This window comes from Cricetulus griseus, chromosome 3, assembly GCF_003668045.3.
Source record: "Cricetulus griseus strain 17A/GY chromosome 3, alternate assembly CriGri-PICRH-1.0, whole genome shotgun sequence".
Taxonomy (NCBI): Eukaryota; Metazoa; Chordata; class Mammalia; order Rodentia; family Cricetidae; genus Cricetulus; species Cricetulus griseus.
The window spans coordinates 24,150,872-24,172,070 of NC_048596.1; the positions used below are offsets into that span (position 1 = coordinate 24,150,872).

The 21,199-nt window shown below is 39.0% G+C and overlaps 1 protein-coding gene across 6 annotated transcripts in view; it reads right to left on the reverse strand.

Moving 5' to 3' along the window:
* Positions 1 to 21,199, reverse strand: part of Exoc6 (exocyst complex component 6) — a 128,515-nt gene that overhangs the window by 36,298 nt on the left and 71,018 nt on the right. For all 6 annotated transcript variants that reach the window (XM_027407453.2, XM_027407452.2, XM_027407455.2 and 3 more), the window contains one exon: positions 7,302 to 7,443. In XM_027407453.2, coding sequence (XP_027263254.1) covers positions 7,302 to 7,443 — 142 coding nt within the window. The remainder of the gene's footprint in view (positions 1 to 7,301; positions 7,444 to 21,199) is intronic.

Below are 21,199 nucleotides of genomic sequence, written 5' to 3' on the forward strand. Positions count from 1 at the left end.
GATTTTTGTTACCTGTGTGGATGCCTTGTAAGAAGGAACAACTAAGGGCACCACCTAGTGGTTTCCCTGAAACTACTGTGGACTATCAGGAGTCAGCATTCTTATCTCTGACTTGTATTAGATTACAAGTGGTTGGCAGCAGAGATGCAAGCCTTAAGGGTATTTACTGTTTCACTTTGACACAAAGTAATATCTTAGTCCTCACCACCTCTTGGAATAAAACCTCAGCAAAGTATCCTCAGTCAAACTATTGGGACACTATTAAGTGTGACACTGAGCATCTTCATGATTTTCCTTCAATATTCTTATTTGGAGACATAGATCTGCACCAAGGCTAAAACAAGGTCATGAGATCACGGCCTTCACCAGAAACAACAAAATCTACAAAGATTTTTGCTGCTAAGTGAGCTTTGCTTGCTTGCTCTGTTTTATTATGATTTTAGATATGTTAAGCCTTTATCCAAAATGACAAACAGCCTGGAGATTTATCAATGACTAACCATCAAAACAGATGTCAAGCTGGGTACAGTGCTGGCACACCTGTAATCTCAGCAGAAGGAATGAAAGTCTGAGGCCAGTCTGACAATTTAGTGAGATTCTGTCTCAAAGCAGAAAGAGTTCTTGCTGACGGAGCACAAGGCCCTGGTCCACTCCCCATACAAACCGGCACCAGCATCACTGACGCAGTGCTTTGCTTCTCCTTCCTTTTTCCTTTCTCTTTTCTTCCTTCCTGTCTTTTCTGTTGGTGTTGGATTTTGTTTGTTTGTTTGTTTGTTTGTTTGTTTTTCAAGACAGGGTTTCTCTGTAGTCCTGACTGTTCTGGAACCAGCTCTGTAGACCAGACTGGCCTCAAACTCAGAGATCTGCTGCTTCTGTCTCCCAAGGGCTGGAATTAAAGGCCTACACCATCACCGTCTGGTTTGATAGTGTTTTTCTAATACCTGTGGATTTCAGATATTAAACTCTTAGCAGATCATAACCTCATGAGATATGTGTATGAAATGCATAAAAGATATAAATATATATCTAGAATATAAATTCTAGACCTAGTCTGGATTATTTTAAATATGGATTAGAATCTGATTTCCTGATGCTTTGGAAATATTTTGTATTTTGTCAGTAGTGTAAAGAATTTCTGAGACATTTTATAATAATTTAGTAAGAAGAGTTATCTTTTTTTCAATATACTTCTATCTGCAAGGTACCTACATTGACACATAACACATGAAAAAAAAACGTACGTGCAGATTTAGAATATCAGCCTATGACAAGCATGGCAAATCACCCTCAATCAAGAACTTTACGTTGTTCCATATTAGGTTCAGATGATCAATGTGGATCTTAGAGGAACCAAGCTCTGTATTTCCCAAGTACACATTTCTAGTTATCTTCCATTCTCTAAATACGTAGTTATACTAATACCATGGTTATAATCAAAATAAGCAAACATGCCCACTACAGTCATGCACTGACACTACTCGATACTATAAATCTACGAAGGTTCATATCTAAGTATGTCTGTTTTTAATATTTGTAGTGAAGTTACTGACGCCACACTGGGCTTCAGTCCCAAGAAAGTAAGACTGTCCCTATTCTGTTTTGTTTACCACTGTAGCTTCTAAGTGCCGCATACCGACTAAATATGAAGGACTCAGCATATAACCTCATGCTCCCCACTCTTCACTTGACTTAAAATTCACAACCTCTCATTCTCAGAAGTAGAATAATCTGGGAAATCCGAAACTCTAAATCCTGTGTTTTAGGGGAAATTCTGAGGCTTCTTGATACTCAAATGAGGCAGAGTCCAATCTGGAACTGAGAAGCCCACCTGGGCTACATAGCAAGACCACTGAAAAGAGCGAATGAGGCACTCTAAACACACAAAAAGTTTGGATCATTCCACATTCCTGGTTCCAAACATTATAAATCAAGTTTGACCCAGAATTGGTGCAAAAAGTAGTTGGGAAAAAAAAAAAAAAAAAGAACGGAACAAGTTCCAAAGAAAAAAGACAGAATGGAGAGGAAATTTGATTTCACAAGGAAACAAAGAAATCCTGGCTATTTAGCTCAGAACAAATGAAAGGTCATTTATCCACAGTTATCCAATTTATCAAGTTTTCAAAGGGTATAATCATCAGCTATGTTTATGTCAAAGAGTGGACTAGTCCCGATTTGAAGAACAGCAGAACCAGGTGGCCTTATCTTTTTATAAGGTAGAACCCCAGAAGTGACAAAATAGATCACAGAGACTTTCTAGTTTATGTCTCTTCAACAAATAAACATTTACAGACATTTCACAATGAACACAGTTTTCCTAAAATTTCCATTGGGAGGTAGAATTTAATTAATCTATCCTGTATGGCTAAATATCTCTTTCTTCCCCTTCACATCCTCCCCTAACTACAGGATATGGTCTTTAGTCTCTTTCATGGTGTGACTTTCTAATGCAACTCATCGTACTCATATCATACTCAATTAATTCACTAATTTCATATAGTCCCTCTTCCAAAATGCCAACAGTCAGCTTTCTCCTTTTCATTTCCACTTCCTACTAACAGGTTCTGTTTATCTTTGAAAAGGAAAAGCTTAAGTCTTTTAGCACATTTTCCTGCTTTCAGCCTCTCCCTTGATCCAGTTTAATTTCCATATAACACTAAGGTTAACTTCTTTTTTCTTTTCACGTTTTTTTTTTTATTTCTGTAATTTTTTAGGTATCAGTGCTCTGTCTGCATGCATGCCTACATGCCAGAAGAGGTATCAGATCTCATTACAGATGGTTGTGAGCCACCATGTGGTTGCTGGGAATTGAACTCAGGACCTCTGGATGAGCAGCCAGTGCTCTTAACCACTGAGCCATCTCTCCAGCCCCAGGTTAACTTCTTATGATTCAGATTTCATCAAGTCTTGATTTTTTCCGTTAAAAATAAATTTATTTTGCAACAATATTGTTTAAGATAGAATATATTAAGTAAAATAATCCAGAAATACAAAGATAAATGCCAGGACTGGAGCTGGAAAGTGCTATCTTGCATGCGTGAGGACCTGAGTCTAGATATCCACCAGCCACACAAAAAGCTGGGTGTGGTAGCATGCATCTACAATCCCAGCTCTGAGAACGAGGAGATAGGCACATCCCTAGAGCTCAATCAACCAGTCTAGCTAAGTGAGTGATTTCCAGGGTCAATGAGAGACCCTGACTCAGAAAATGAGGTAGAGAATGACTGAAGAAAATGAACACAGACCTGTGGCCTCCATATGCAATTATACACACATGCCTAGGTATCTGTACATACACATACATTCTCAACCTGTCTGTCTGTCTGTCTCTCTCTACACACACACACTCTCTCTCTCTCTCAATCTGTCTCTCTCTCTATCTCTCTCTCCACACACACACACACATACACATTCTCAACCTGTCTCTCTCTCTCCACACACACACACACATACATTCTCAATCTCTCTCTCCCTCTCTCTCTCTCAATCTGTCTCACTCTCTCCACACACACCCACACATACACATTCTCAACCTGTCTCTCTCTCTCCACACACACACACATACATTCTCAATCTCTCTCTCTCTCTCTCTCCTCTCTCTCTCTCTCTCTCTCTCTCTCTCTCCACACACACACATACATTCTCAATCTCTCTCTCTCCACACACACACACACTCTCTCTCTCTCTTCTCTTCTCTCTCTCTCTCTCTCTCTCTCTCTCTCTCTCTCTCTCTCCTCTCTCCACACACACACACACACACACACACACACACACACACACACACACACACACACACACACCATAGTACCTCTCCGAGCTGGTACCACAGTAAGTAAAGCAGATAAAAGCATTCTTTCAAAATCTATCTGGACCGTGTAGGGTCTCCTTCAGGAACAAAGGAAACACAATCACAGAGCTGGAGGCTTAAAGTGTCTATCTACTCACTTAAAGCTTCCAGCTTTCTACTCCTCAACAGTCCACACTGTGAGTGGACTGTATTTATTTTCTCCATTCTTGTGTGTGCCATAATCTCTTTTAATGTACTTTTACTCTGCTCCTCAGCTGCCCCTGTGAAGAGAGACTACCTGAGAACAATAACCAAGGGCTTCACTTCTATCTTCCTCTTTAATCTGAAGTAAACACATAAACTGCTTTTTTATGAAATAAAATTGCCCCTATTTTAAACATTTATGGCTTGATCACAGCTTACCACAGATGCATTACATTCTGTCTCATCGTTAGCATGGCTGCCTGCCCTGTTCCAATCACTCACGGAAAGAAAATGCTTAACTGGAGCCTAGATCTCCGTTACTCCTAAGCCCAACGTCTTTCTTTCCATCAATTTCTCTACCATGAGTCCTATTAATTGTCTTTCCCTGGTTGTTCATGTACCTCTTCTATGTGCAAAGTCAGCATCAAGTTCTTGATTTAAAAGCGCCAGTAAGGCTGCAGAGATGGCTCAGTGATGAAGGCACTGACTTTGCTACTTAAACACCTTCCTTGTGGGCTGCATGGAACTCTCAGGGCCTGCCTTGGCATCTGCTCTCATTGCTGTTGGGTAGAGGCGGTTTTTATAGTGTAAGCTGGGGAACTAAGCAGACGTCTTGAGATTGGTTGACAACCCTGGAATCAGTGGTTTCAAAGTGCTGCTGTGAAAGACTGAAAAAATATGAAAGACTTTATCGCTACATTTCTACTTATTACAAATGTAATATTTATACACAACCATTTCAAACAAAGACCACTTACAACCTTCGATTTCTATTGAGTATGCTCTCTGTACCCATTACCACAAATATTTTAATAATATAAAACTTCCAAACTGCCATTTCATCTGTAACCTTCAATCACAATAAATTCAGAAGGGCTGTCCTCCACATCTCAGGAGTAGTAAGACGCTTCAGCCAAAGTGAAGCTGTCCGACTCTGACAGCCTTAGGTGAACCGGAGTTTGATCCCTGAGACCCACAAGGAGGGAGGGCAGAACTAATGCCTATGAATTTCCCTCTGACCTACACACACACACACAATTTACTAAAAAATGACAAAAAGGAAAAAAGAAACTTAACCAAGAATTACATTTGAAGTAACGATTACAACAGTTCTGCATGGTAAGTTTTAAAGAGCAGAGCCAACCAAAGGCAAAATTGCAAAGGGAATAGGAACGGGGCCGAGTTGCCATCTCTTGCTTCCATGTCTCTGTTGTCGAGACTCAGCCTGACGGAGTAAGATTCGTCCCTCCTGCACCTGATACCAGACTGCATTTCCTTTCCTGGTCTTCTCTGGGAGAATAAAAAGGTGCCCCCAGTAACTGCCCTAAGGAATGACTAGAAGAAGGGTCTAAGTGTCCTCGAGAGGGGTTGAGGCAATGCCTGGGTGGGGCATAGTGCATGATTTTCTATAGCCACAGGGAAGTAAGAGAACAAGGGCCGAACATCAGAACACTGCCTACCCAGATGCCAATATCTACCATTCAGCAATATCTGTAACCAAAAAGACACAACCAAACCCAGCAAGAGGTCTAACAACCAATTCTTATTGAAGTTCTATTAGATTTATTTTGTGTGCATATACAAAGGTGAGCACAGGCTTAAACCACAGCACACATGTAGAGGTCAGAGGATAACTTAGGGAGTTAGTCGTCGTCTTCTACCATGTGGGTTCTGGGGATGAACTCAGGTCATTAAGCTTGGTAGAAAGGGTCTTTACCTAATGAACCAGCCAGTTGGCCAAACACCTAGTTATTTTGAAGCCACACTAAAGACAAAATAATACAAAATGAATCAAGTAATATTTGTTTAGAATATGACATAAGCAATATCAGGCTGCAACAATCTCAAAATACAGCTTCTTAAAGACACCAGTTTAAGTTGGGGTGCTCTTCAGCGGTAGGATGTGCATTTAGAACTATGCCGGACCTAGGTTCAATTCCAGCATCAGAGAGGAGGTGGAAATGGAATGTTGGGGTGAGAGGGTCCTAGAGGGGGGGAAGGGTGGAAGGAGGGCTGGTGTGAGAGTGGAAGGGTCCAGGCATCAGAAGAAGGCAGAAGGCAGGAAGAGGGGCTGATGTGGGGGTGGTTAGGGATGATCTACCAAAACTCAGTATGTGTGAAAGTGCTGCGAGGAAATCTCTACTTTGTGTACTAATCAAAACCAATTAAAAATAAAGGGGAAGGGATGGAGAGAGAGAGGGGAAAGGGGAGGATGGAAAGAGAAGAGCAAATGATCTGTAGAAGGAGAATAATAATTGATCTGAGATTTAGAAAAATTTAAAAGGTACATTTTTGGGGTCAAACACTTTTATAAACACAAATATTTTACAAATGAGAATTGTACTTTGAGAAAAATAAAAGTTTTTTGGTAAAATAAAGTTAGGATCACTTTCTAAGAAAAAACAGACTTTTTCCCCCTAGCAGAATATATTATACACAGAAGGCACGCAAATATTTTATTATTTGTTTCTGGGGGAAAAAAAACCAACATGTTATTGTTTTAGTTGAAGGTTGCTGACATTTAGTTTTTTTAGTCTTTCAAATGATGTACTATTGTAAATCCCGACACCACCCCCCCCCCAACCCCTGGAAAATTTTTTTGCAATCTTTCTGGTGCCCCGCTGACTTTCAGTTGTCACTGGAGGTGTCTGACTCCTTTGTCAACTGGGGACTATCATCATTTAATTAGGGAACCATTCATCTAAGACCACTGCTTGAAAATGACTCCAAGTTCTCTAGCTAGCTAGTTAGGGCCAGAGATCTGATAAAACCCATATCTGAGGCAAGTATAACAAGGCTAACAACACACTCATTACCTAATGTTAACACTAGACCACAGATGCAAACTTTGTGATATAAACAAACTGCAGCTGCAGCTATCAAGGCTGGAAAACATTTTAGGAATGAGGAACAAAATTACAGAAACACCATTTGGTGCATAAGGCTTAAGATTATCCAAGCAATAACCTACATCTTCAGGAAAAGTAAAATGACAAGCTTGAGGTTTTTTCATTCATTCACAGCAGGCACTGGGAGAGTTCCAGAGGGGTGGCAAGAATGACCAGAGAGAATAGATCATTTCTTCAGTTACCTTGATCTAGATCACCATTCCAGTGAAGTTTTTTGAGGCTGTTAATGAAAAGCTGAGATATTTTTCTTCCTGAGAAGGAATTAGCTTTACTTCTACATCTCCCAAAATTGTAGTTAAATTGGGTCTTCTTCCTTGTCAAGATGTCCTACTACATACAACTTTCCATAATATTTAAGTGTAGGTTTCTAGAGAAAGCACGAGAGTTGGACAATATGTACTTACATTCACACTGTATGACATCTAAGTTAAACTGCTGAACGGCCCCCATGCTGATCTGTTTTAACTCGCTGTCCAGTAGCATCTGCATTAAGGATGTTGACAGATGTTGGCAGGCTGACATGCAAGCTGTTTGGGCAACTTTCCCCTGTGTAAAACAAACAACCAAACCAAAAGTAAACAAGCAAGGATGAAAATACATCACAAAATAACACAAGATTTTACACCGGGCACTCTTTTCATTGGTACAATATTGACTGGTGGTCTTTCTGCTTCTATTCTACAGGGCTGTGCATTTGTATCCTAAGAACTAAAATTCATCTTTCTCGGGATACAATATTATTAAAGTGCTAACTGCACAAAGGAAAACTATAAATTTTGAAAACTTATTTCAGATCTCTTGAAATAATGTAACACTTTTAAATGCACATGAAAATATGGCATTTACTACATTAAATTACCATACTGACAAAACAGTTTATTCATATAATGTCCCCTAAGTTCTCCTTTGTGTGTTTAATTAAGAGGGAACAAAGGAAGTCAACTGTGTAATGTAAGCTGCTGCTGTTACTACTACTTAACAAATCAAAATTCACTTTGAGTCAGAGTCTTCACTTGTCCTCAGCAGAGAGTTTCACGGTTACCAGTGGGGAAAGTGGCTGGCTCATCACTTTGAATTCAGCTTCATTTCTATTCAATCAAATTCATGCTGCATGTAATTACAGGAACTAATCTCACGGCTTTCTTTCAGTGCAACACAAGATTCACTTTAAGCTCTATATGAAGTTCTATATGAACTTTCATTGACAGTCTTACTTGAATTTTCTTAAAATACCAGTTTTTTTTTTTTAAATTTTTGGCATACAGATTACACAGTTGAATCACAGTTAGTACAGACTGGTTTTGGGGGATTTTTTGTTTTTCTGCAACAGGGTGTCACTATGTGGCTCTGGCTGGCCTGAAACTCACTATATAAACCTGGCTGGCCTTACACACCTAGAGATTTGCCCACCTCTGCTTGAGCATTGGGATTAAAGGCGTGTGCCACTACACTCCATCTGTCACTCACTGCTTTAAGCAGCATGTGCATTTGAAGCAGATGTCTAACAGTATAAACTCTTTTATGTCAAAGTTTTCCAGTGCCACCCTTGTAGGGCACCCGGATGCCTTCAGATGATTTTACAATTGGGTTATGGACTGGTTCCGACAATGGGAATAAAGATTAGGATTATGGTTAGGAAAATAATGATTTTCATAGGACATGCCATGTTTTGCCTCATTTCAACTAACAAATATTTACCAGTGATGTTTGATAATTGTATTTTCTTCCTTCTAATGACAAAAGCAAATAGAGCAACAAAACCATAAAAAACACCCTCCAAACACACATGCTACAATATACTGCTTGTGTAGAGTTGATATGAAAGGTCATAAGGAAAATAAATACATTTCATAAGTATTAGAATATTTGTTCTTTAAATTGCACATTAAAAATCAGACTAGAACCAAACTGCTTTAGACACTATGCACCCAGAAAACTACATATCTGACAAGCAGTGTCAATTTTTCAATAAAAAACTTCAGAGATAAAAGCCAATGCAAACAATATATTTGACGGATACTGATGAATTGCCAAAAAAGGGAATGCAACAAACAATGAAAAACCCAGCATGCTCAAAAGGCCCCAAACCCAAAAGAGATCATCTGAGAGACATGCAGCTCCATTCTCCAAGCAGAATAATATCAATATGAATGGGAGGGGAATAAAAGCAGGAAGAAGAGAAGTCAATGGCATGCCATTTAGTTTCGGCGTTATAGGCTTGCAAATACTTCACGGAAATGCTATTTTCACTTAGTGTGAATTTTTAATTTAATGTACTTTTCCATCAATTCAGCTCTATGGCTTACTGTACTGTTATATGACAATGTACTAGCTGAAATTAATAAACTGTCAAAAAACTACTGATCTCACTGTGTACATAAACATCCCATACATTTTAAGTGGTATTATTTTAACATAGGTTCAGAGAAAAAAATAACTATACAATAATACTGGAGCCAAAAATGATGACAAGAGTATAAGCTATTCCATAAATCTGGTGGAAGCAGGCAATGAAAATAGAAATGCAAATTTTCTTTGTAGTTAAATATTTATAACAATAAATCTTAATATTAAACTTCTTTTGATTAGGCATATTGAATACAGGCTTATTGTTCTCAAAGATAGAGGTTTTAAAGACTTACAAAGTACAAAATTTTATAAATTTTTAAATAAAAGTATTCCTTTTTGTACACTAAAATTTAATACTATCAAAGGTTCAGGTTGTTGAAAATTAGAAAAGCTTATATTTTATAAGATTATATAGTATTCTCTAGATGTCCACATTGTAATTTCAGAATGTACAGAATCATGCTTTAAATTTGATCTATTTTATATAGAAAAAATTAATATCTTCAATATTTACATGCTCAAAAACATATTTGTAGCCAATATCTCATGCCTAAGACTCTTGGCCCATTTTAATAACCCAACCACTCCTTGAATGCTATTATAACTAGTAACACTGACTCCCTGAACACTATTATAACTAGTAACATTGACTCTCTGAACACTATTGTAACTAGTAACACTGACTCCCTGAACACTATTGTAACTAGTAACACTGACTCCCTGAACACTATTATAACTAGTAACATTGACTCTCTGAACACTATTGTAACTAGTAACACTGACTCCCTGAACACTATTGTAACTAGTAACACTGACTCTCTAAGCATTATTGTAACTAGTAACACTGACTCACAATAATGCATTATCCTAAAACAAAAAATTTAAACACCTTCCTGGTTGTCTTTAAAAACTAGCTTTTCATAGACATGAACATGATAACAAAGCCAAAATAATCAACAAAAGAGTGCACATTTAATACATTTTAAGCAATCAAACATTTCCTGCCCTCATGTGAAAAATTACTTGTAACATTACTACCATTTTCTTTTTCTTTAACAACACAAAGTTCAATAAGTAAAAACACCTGCCAAACTTTTAAAAAGGTAACTACATTTTTTTCATCCTGCTTTAACATTTTTTTTTTCTGAAAAACAACTTGCCAAGAGAGAAAGCCCTTAGACAAACTTCTTATATTTCAAAGGGACTTGTAAAAGAGAATCTGCTGACATATTAGATCCTTTTTGCATTACCCCAAAGCTTTTCTTCTAAGAACAATTGTGGCAAAGAGACATTTGGCTCCCTGGCAATTCCCACAGGGTCAGCCACATGCACCCTTCCATGGCACCTTCACAGGGCTGCTTTCTGGACGGGCGTCTCAAAAGCAGCTTTCATCGTTTGCTTGTGTGTCAGTCAATATGATTTATGGACTGCATTCACCAAAGGCAGAGCATATAGAATGAGAAATATGACTACAATCTGCTAATTTGTTTTGTATTGAGCCATTTAGGAGTCAAAGACCTGATGTCAGACTCAGACCAGCAACACAATTAACTAGCTGGTGACAGATTCATCCATCCTCCCTGCCAGGCTACGCCAATCAAAGACAGCATGAGGTGACATTTAGTGAAATCAGTAAGAAAACTCATTCTCCGAGTAACCCGTGTAAGAGCTTGATTGACACTTTCTGAATTTCGTTTGTGGAACACAACCACTCTTTACCCAATAGTTTCCTACTGCAAGCTGTGAAATGAGGCTTTCTGTGCCAATCACAGAACAATGAGCCACTAACCACCAACCTCAGTCGAAAGAAATCAAGAAGACACATCTGTTTGTGTGTCAAGCCAAATTTCCAAAATAATTTACTATTGTAGATTAGGCTACAGATACTGTTTCTTTTGAAATATAAAATAGCATGGCAACACAAATACAACACATTTTATTACATTATGGCTCAAACTGTTTTGGTTTCAAAGTAATATTTTCATAGGTCTAAGATCATAGTGGGTGAAACACTGAAAACTTAAAAACTAATTTGGCACTTTAAATTTTCATTTGAAGTTTGTATTTGTCTTACCATTCTCTTATTTCACAGATCTAATAAGAAAGTTTTAATTTCAACAGTAATTATTTGAAAGCATTTTTCTCAAGGCTGCTCTCATCCTCAAAAGTACATCTGATGCAAAAATACCCTCTTAAAATCACATCCATTCTTTCTATAATGATCTCCTCTTCCTTAACAACCCCAGAAGGATCTATTTTCCTTTTTTTATAACTATACACACAAATCAATCTTGAAGGATGAACTATTTTTTAATTACAAAAAAATACAAAGAGACAAATATACTGTACACTGTTATTCTGTAAATTAGTATCAGATTTGTTTTCAAAGGCTGGGAGAAAAAAGAAAAAGGAGCAGTGGACCTGAGCCACACCTAACACTGCTAAGTGAACCTACTCACTCTGGCCCTGCTCTTTAAAGTCACTTAAGTTCAAACAGTAGAGTTCTATTATACACAAATGCTTAGTTTGATATAGAAACTAGAGTTATGAGACTGTAAAGTAACCTTTTCAGGAACAAAAAGAAAGGAAAAGTGTTTCTGATAAATTGGTCAGTTTCCTAAAGAGCCACAATACACGGTATTTCAAAATATATAAACTAAGAGAACCAGGTCTTTTAGCAAATGTAGGCTAAATATTAAAATCAGAAATAAAAATTTAATTAAAATATAAAGAGATCATTCAAAAGGAAACATTTTACTTCAAGGCCTCTGTAACTCTTCCTTCTGTTTGTATATTAAGAACCACTGAGCTGGTCAGGCATGCTGGGTGGCACACACTTTAAATCCAGCACTCTAGAGGCAGAGGCAGAGGCAGAGGCAGAGGCAGGGAGAGCTCTGCGTTTGAGGCCAGCCTGGTGAGGTCCAAGACAGCCAGGGCTGCACAGAGAAACCCTGCCAACCCCCATCCCCTCCCCGCCCCCCAAAAAACCCAAAACACACTGACCTGAAGTTTTGCTGCATGAAAGTATATCTTGCTTATCTGTAAAAATGTTATTAGATGAAAAGGCCCTGAACACACTAAAATGTCTCAAATTCCTAATAGTACAGAACGGATGAGTTATAAAGGTTTAAATACCGAGATGACTTTCTTTAGTGAGTTTTAATAATGACTTTAATACTACCTTGAAGACAGACTTTTGAGATTGTGCCAAAACCCACAGTTTATCAAAATGCACACATTTAACACATTCAGTACTCTCAACACTTGCACAGGTCTGTGTTTCTCTCATGCTCACTTTCTGTCTTCATCTATTTTTATCTCTGAAAGAATTGGTTACCCCAAGCCCCACAATCAACTACAAACTCTCATTCTTCTTAGGCTTTTAAAAAACTTTACTTTACTCTAGTTAATGCTTACCATTCACAAGGACTTGAGACTATAGCATAAATTCTTGTGCGGGGGTAGGGGGGGTGGGGGGGGTGGGTGTAGTGGTAAATATGATTATCTTAAAATTGAAACGAATTTTCCCGAAGTGATCACCTGTAATACACACACACACATTTCTACTTCCCTTACAGCCTCCACATCCCGGTCATGGCTCATCTAACTTTGGTAACACACATGTTTTAAACAGTCTTTTGAATGGGGATTTTAATGGCATGCCACATCCATACTCTTGGCTTTCTGGAAGGCACCCTTGCTGCTGTCATAGCCGTACCGTCCCAGAGAGAGACGGCAAGGAAGCATTAATTAAGCCTTGAAAGGTCAAGTGTTAGAAGACATCCCTCGTATTACAAGCTATGAATTACTGGACTACAAAACAAATATTTAAGTGTGGGAAGGTTGTGTGGTTTGTTTGTTTGTTTGTTTGTTTGTTGGTTTGGATTTATTTTTGTTGTTGTTTATTTATTTATTTTATATAAGACCTACAGTGTTGGCTGTCCTCAAACTTACTACTTATCCAAGGAAGGTCTGAACTGATCTTCTACATCCCAAGTGCTGGGATTACAAGCATGAATCACCATGCCAAGCCTTAAATAGGGAATTTAACTTGATTAATTACTAAGGTCCTAAAATTCTTATCCTTTGACAAATATTTTTAAAAACCAACCAAATGAGAGAAGTTAAAGATTCACTTAATTTTACCCTGTAGTTGACACTGAGTAGCATAGCCAATCAGGACATTTAGGTTAAAAAATTAAAACACACAAGAAACCATTATCAAAGCAGAAACTCTGAGAACTGGGCCATGTCCATATTTCTTCACTGAGTGTAAGTATACAACTCAGTGTTCCAGGAACATACAGCAATGGAAATCCAATACTGATCCTACAATTTAAAATTTCCAAAGAAGTTGCCAGAGGTAACTCCCAAATGATCATCAGTAAATAGACAAATGTCAGCCCAAGGCAGCTTATTAACAAGATGTAGTAGCTGGTATAGGCACAGCCAGAACTGAAAATGTAATACAAGCTGAGGATAATACCAGTGCTTGGCAGGTAGAAGCAGGAAAATCTGGAGTTTAAGAATATCCTTAGCTACCTAATAAGTTCTAAGAAAGTCCTGACTATATGAAACCCTGTCTCAAAAATATAAAAAAAGAGGCACACAGTTGTCATTCAAAAATTTCTATTTAGGTTTCAACCTTTCCTTCCCCCTCTCAATTAACTTACCTTCCTTTTCCTTAAGATCCTAATGACTTGCCCTCCCGCTCCTCTCAATTTCTTTTTGGTTTCTGAAACCAGGGCTTTACATAGCCCAAACTAACCTTAAACACAGTAGGTAGCTGAGGATGGCCTTGAAATTTTGATCCTCTTACCTCCACCTATGTTGAGGATTCAGGCATATACACCATGCTCACCAAGTTTCAATGTCTTAGGAATTTACTGAGAGGCTGGTACAAGTGGGGCTTCATTTACTGAGGAACACATTCAATGACAGGGTGGGGCTACTTAACATTCCCTATGGGAGAACCTTCCACTGATATCTCTTAGCAGGCTGAGAACTATTGTAAGTAGGCACTGTGAAGGCAAATTTTTCTCTGTCTTTTTCTTGTAAAGGTATAGTGAAGAAACAATCTTTTAAATCAATAAATATAAGAGGCCATTCTTTAGGCAATAGAGAAGGCAAAGGAATTCCAAACTGTAGACAGCCCATGGGCTGAATCACCTTATTAACAGCTCTCAGATCTGTTACCATTCTCCATTTTCCAGATTCCTTTTTTAACAACAAATACAGGAGAATTCCAAGGGTTGGTTGATTCTTCAATGTGCTGAGCATTTAGTTGCTCCCATACCAGCTGTTCTAAAGCCCAAAGTTTCTCTGTTGTTAAAGGCCATTGCACAACCCATACAGGTTTGTCCATCAGCCATTTTAAAGGTAGGGCTGATGATGCCTTTGAAAGATTAGCAGCTGTTCTGCCCTGTTCTTGTACAACCTAAATGGTCGGTGACTGTTCTTTATAATACCTTGTAATATTTTTCCCAGGAACATACATTAATTTATGGTTTGTTTCTAAGATTGGGAAATGTTAATCTGAGTATTCCATTGCTGTAGCAAATCACGTCCCCAGAAGTTCATTGCTATGTTAGCCACATATGACTTTAATTTTCCTCTCCGCCCTTCTGGCCCTATACATTCGACCCATCTTGTGCTCTGTTTTACCTGAGGTAAAGTTCCAATCCCCCCAAAACTGAACATTTACCTCCTGAAGAGGCCAACTTGGATGCCAAGATTCTAGTGCAATAATTGTTACATCTGCACCTATGTCTACTGGACCTTCAATGACATCATTTATTTGCATTTTTAATTTTGGTCTTTGTTCATTTATAAAATTTGCCAAAATACTCACTTTATGGTTTTCCCTGAAATTTCTGTTTGTTCTTCTATAGCTATTTGAAAGGGGGAAGTGCTTCTGTGTATGTGTTTGTCTTATTGGATAATGAATAAAATACTGTTGGCCAATGAAGAAGCAGGTTAGGCGGGGATCGAAGGTCACTCAAGTTTGCAGATGGGTCAAGGACTCTGGAGAGTGGCCAGAAACCAGCATCTACAACAGGAAGCCTACAGTGAGCCAGGCTACCTCACAACAGTACTTTATTCATCATTCAATAAGACAAACATATATAGAGAAGCACTTCCCCCATTAGCTATTCTATCATCCAGAGCAGTATAGTTTCTTACAATAGGCATTAGGTTCTTTAATTGTGCTGGGAAGGAGTTTCCTACACAATGGCAGGAAAATACTGAATTAAATTTGGCATTGAGGCCTTCGAGTTTCCCAATGGCAAAGGGTTACTTTGACCATCCCTTGTTGATCCTACATTAATTTGCCCAAATGCTGAAATTGGTTCTCCTTTAAATTCCTCTGTCTAGATTTGAATATCCCTATGATCTGTCTTATTACGCTTTTCTAAGATCTGTCTCTTAGTACTCACATCAAACAACTTTTTAAGAGATAAACCAAGAGTTTTACGACAACAAGGATTACGACAAGATAAACGACAACAAGGATTATCAAAATGATAATTAACATTATGTCAATCCCGATTGAGTTTATTATCTCTTCATTTAAGCTGATTGTCTCCTCATTTAATTGTTCTACCTTTAAATCATGCATTGTATAATCTTATAGAGACCTAACTTTATCATAATTGTGTTTCCAATTTTTTTACATGGGAAAAAAACACTCTCTTTTAACTAATTCCTCCCTTTAAGAATTTCTAATTATCTCAGCAAATCTGCCAATGATGATGAAGATATGAGGCTAACTGCTGCTGCGTAGAACAGTAAAAGCCTGATTGGATTTCAAGGCCACTGCCTAGTTTGGCAGCAGCCCAAGGAGGTCCAGAGACAGTCCACCAGGAGAAAAGAAAGGAAAACCTAGGTGGTAGGGTGGTGGCGCCAGCTGCGTGTAGCTCCAGCCTATGCTGGTGGCTACAAAGCCACAGGCAAACAGCTCTTTCGTGAATTCATACCCCAAAAGTTAGGTGCCAAATGTAGCATAAATTGTCTTTTGTCTTAATAATAAAAACTCAAGAGTCAGCTATAGGGGATGAAAGCTGAAGGATCAGAGAAGCAGATCAGTCAGCCACTAGAGTTCTTACCTCTACCAATGTTCAGACCAAAGGAGTGATCCTGCCCCTACAAAACCTCAAACTGCATCTCAGACCGAATCCTTAGACTGCCTGCCATGAGCTCCTGTCTCCTCCCACTTTATATTCCTCTCTCTGCCCAGCCAGATCACTCCTATCTCCATCTCCCTAGTGCTGGGAGTAAAGGCATGAGCCACCATTGCCTTTCATTTATGGCTAACTAGTATGGGTAGCTTTGCATTCTGATCTTCAGGCAAGCTTTATTTGTTAGATCACAAATAAAATATCACTACAGTATAAGGTGAAAATCACACCAGTGAATTATGCAATCAGAGCCCTAATTTCTCCATAAACAATGTGGCTTTGGTGCAGGTGACATGAAGTGACTCCCAGTAAGATCTCTGGTTTTCAATTACATTTTGCAGTACTGAAAAAAAAAAAAAAAAGTCCAGCACTAAGGAGACAGAGGCAAGTGGATCTCTGGAAGCTCCAGGCCTACCATGGATAAATAATAAGACTCTGTCTAAAAAAAGAAAAAACAGGTTGGGTGGTGATAGGGCACACCTTTAATCCCAGCACTTGGGAGGCAGAGGCAAGTGATCTCTGAGTTCAAGCCTAGTCTACAGAGTGAGTTCCAGGACAGCCAGGGTTATACAAAGAAACCCTGTCTCTAGCACAGAGGGGGAGGGGAAATTATATTGCATAATAACATCCTCAAATTAGGAATTCTCAAAGTCCTGGCATGTGCTTTTTCCAGATGAGAAGAGCTTTCTGGACAAATAACAACACTAGTCCAAACCCTGGATTAGGGGAATAGTGCTAATATGGATACCACCAGTCACTTGCAGCTGAGCAAATCTGAATATCTAAGATTGGGTATTAAAAGAGTAAATGAGGACTGGAGAGGCCCTCATGTGGGGCAAACACATACATGCAGACAAAACATCCATATGCATAAAAAATAAATAAGTGAAATGTATTCAAAGAATGAATGAGTATGTATTAAAACAACAGCAAAAACAAAAACATAAAGAAAGTTGGGCCTGGAGGCACGGGCCTAGAATCCTAGTTATTCAGAGGCTAAACAGGAGAATCAAGGCCTGCCTGGGCAAGTTGGCAAGACTGTTGTCTCCAAACAGAAAGCCAACAGAGTGTTTCATTAGCATGGGCAATGCCCTAAGCTCAATCACCAATAGACACACACACACACACACACACACACACACACACACACACACTCTCACTCACTCACTCATGCTCTCTTACACATACATATGTGTATGCACACCCAAGTCAGGTATTTACTTTTGTTCCCCCTAAGAACAGCCTTCAGGATGATGATCAGAATGAGGACTAAGTCCTTACAGACTTCCAGCAGATCTGCCAATTGCTCTTTTTTTGTTTCCAAAGAATCAACAGAAGCTTTTAACCTCAATACTACCATCCATGACACTGATTTCCATAAAAGATGATAAGAGTTAAAAGTATGTAACAATTTCTCCACACTACTTCAGGCTTCCTAGACAAAAAGGAGCAGTGACTGTGGAGTTTTGAATAGGAATGGCCCCGCAGACTCACCTGTTTGAATGCTTGGCCCATAGGAAGTGGCACTATTAGGAGGTGTGGCCTTGTTAGAGGAAGTGTGTTACTGTGGAGGCAGGCTTTGAGGTCTCATATGCTTAAGCTATGCACAGTGCAGCTCATAGTCTCCTACTGCCCGTGGATGAAGATGTAGACCTCTAAGTTCCTTCTCCAGCATCATGCCTGCCTGTTTGCCACCGTGATCCCCCTGAACCTCTGCACTGAGAGCCAGCCCCAATTAAATGTTTTCCTTTATAGAAGTTGCCATGGTTGTGGTATCTCTTCACAGCAATAAAACCAGTTACCCCATGGTTTAAACCTGTGACCTGTTTGTTTTATGAGACTATAGCCCAGGCTAGGCTAGAACTCAAGTAAGAGACAGAGAGAGAGAGAGAGAAAGAGAGAGAGAGACAGAGAAAGAGAGTGTGTGTGCTAGATAATCCTGAACTCCCAGTTGTCCTGCCTTTACCTCCCAAGTGCTAAGATTGTAAGCACACCCCACTGCCAGCCAAAAAGCTTTTTTTTTTCCTTTCTTATTTTAGCACTGATTAAAAGCATGGCCCTACAAGAGGCAGAAAGGACAAGAGTTCAAGGCCAGTCTGTGCTACACAGCAACACCCTATCTCAAAACACTAAACTTTGCCACAGCATGCTACAGTATCTCTAGTGCATATGCAAATTATTCCACAGACCAGGTCTGTTCTGTGTCCACTTGCATTCCTTTCCCTGGTAACTTACAGCCAGGCCCTGAGACCTACCCTAATGCACTGGCTTCCTATAAAACTTCCATGATTATTCGATTCTAAAAGCCTTTGCATTATTGCTATTACTTTTTTCTAATAAAGTCCTGACCAAGAGTACTTCAGAGTAAAACTTTCTACAATATTTAACATTAGGGGAAAACTTGAGAATGCTGTTATATACACTTAAAACTAACACTTCTTACCAAGATTAGTCAATATTTAGCTGATCGAGACATCAACAACCAATGTATACTGAGCTCACAGTCTCAATGTGAATTCTCAATGGGCAAAACTTGGCTGTTATGTGATAGGCATCTTTAACAATTATGAAAAACATAAAGAAATAGAGTATTTCTGGAGTACATGAGAAAATTGTTGAATGTAAAGAGAGCTGGTGCAGACCAATCAGGAGACAAGGATAACAGAAAGGGAGAATACATGATAGAAACATTTAAATTTTACATGCTAAATTAGATTATCCTCATAAGAAGCAATTTCAGTATCTAAACATGTATTAGCTCTTATTATGGCTGTCAAGGACACACAACTAGAGATATAAAGGACAAATAGAGTAAAAATAATAAAAACTTCGATAAAGACATTTTTAAAAGTAAAGGTTAAGTTGATTCAGAAGAGTCCTGGGCTAGAATGGGAAAGAAATATTTGCAATGGCTCATGATCATATGGTTCAGGTAAGTTGTGTTGTATAACAGTTTCCTCAAAGACTGAAACATTCCATCTTAGGCAGGAAGTAAACAACTCAAAACAGCTTCAGGAAGTCCCTGAAACTGACCAGATTCACTAGGACCCTCCCTGCAAGAGCAGACAAGCTAAGAAATAAGAGTCACTAGCAGATGCGCCAGGAGCAAAGAAGAGTTTCAGAGAACCTAAACTGCAAAGAAGACACTGAGACCAGACCAGCTGCCTAGAAGAAGCAGAAACCAGCTGAGCTGCCTGGAAGAGATGGGACCAACTGAGTCACTTAGTCTCTTTAACTTGTTGAGCTGCCTACAGGCTGTGCAATGTGTTCCAGATTCCTAGCTTTTGTGTGCTGTCACCCATGCTGGGGTGAGCCTCGGTGATGCAGCTGTCTTTGAGTCATTTATGATCCTGTAAGTAACTCTTTACCATATTTCTGTAAGTAATCCCAATAAAACTCAGTGGTTGACTGTTTAGCTTTGGTGGTGTCCTGTGATGACTAACACTATATTGATGGCTAACTTTATGTTTAAAAATTTTAAATCTAAAGTCAGGTGGTGGTGGCACAAACCTTTAATCCCAGCACTTGGGAGGCCAGAAGCAGGTGGATCTCTGTTGAGTTTGAGGCCAGCCTGGTCTACAAAGGCGAGTTCCAGGACAGCTAGGACTATTACACTGAGAAACTCTGTCTCAAAAAACAAAATAAAAATCACTGTGCTTAAGAGAATAAAGCAAGGCAGATCTCTGTGAGTTCGAGGCCAGCCTGGTCTCCAGAGCGAGTGCCAGGATAGGCTCCAAAGCTACACAGAGAAACCCTGTCTCAAAAAACCAAAGAGAGGGAGAGAAAGAGAGAGAGGCAAAATTAGACTGCCAAAGGTTAATAGCTGTTGAGGGTTAATTTTTTACTATTCTCTTTCTGTAAACAAAATCGTATTTTTCATGAGAGGACCTCCTGCTCACACCTAAACAGAATCTAACTTTGTGTTCTTGGCCTTTGTAAACCCTGACTGAGGTGTCTGGATGCTGCATTCGGGAGTCCTGAGTCCTGGATAGACCTCGCACTAGTATATGAATAAAACCTCTTCTTTGTTAAAATTTATTCATGGTCAGATTGGTGAATCTCTGAACGACCCCAGACCTACAACAATCCATACTTGGGTCTGTGATGGCTCCCAGCCTAGGTTGAGTAGATGCTGCTGTGTGTTGCATCACCCCAGGCAAAGCTTTGTCATGTAACACATGGACTCATGAATCACATGGACTCATGGATCATGAACAGGGTGGACTCATGGATCACATAGGTTTATGAATAGCATGGCTCACGTATCCCATGGGCTCGTGAACTACTTTGACTTAATGCACTTGGCCAATTTCCACAAGTGTAGTGTGGTATACTATTGTAGAAAAAGAGCATTCAGGAAAAACATGAAGTCTTCAAAGTAGATGATGCTAACAGCTAATGGTTTCTGAGAACCAATTAGATGCCAAGCATTCTTCTAAACATCGTGTTCGTCCCATTTCATTCACTCCTCACAAAAGAACCATGTAGGCATATTCTCATTAGCATCAGTTTACAGGGGGAAGACCTCAGAGAGGTCCCTAAAGCACTGCCCTGCCCACAGATATTTCCTATTGCCTTTCATAATAAATTCCAGAAAATCCTGACTTACCTAAACAGCTAACATTACCTTCAAACATTATGTTTTCACACAGTACAAATACATTAAAGGCAATGTCAAAATAATTACAAGTTAAATTCTTATTTTTCTTGGGGAAAAATAAGCCTGCAAGAAGTTCATTTTCTAATTTACATGCTGACTTTAGCTTGTATCTACT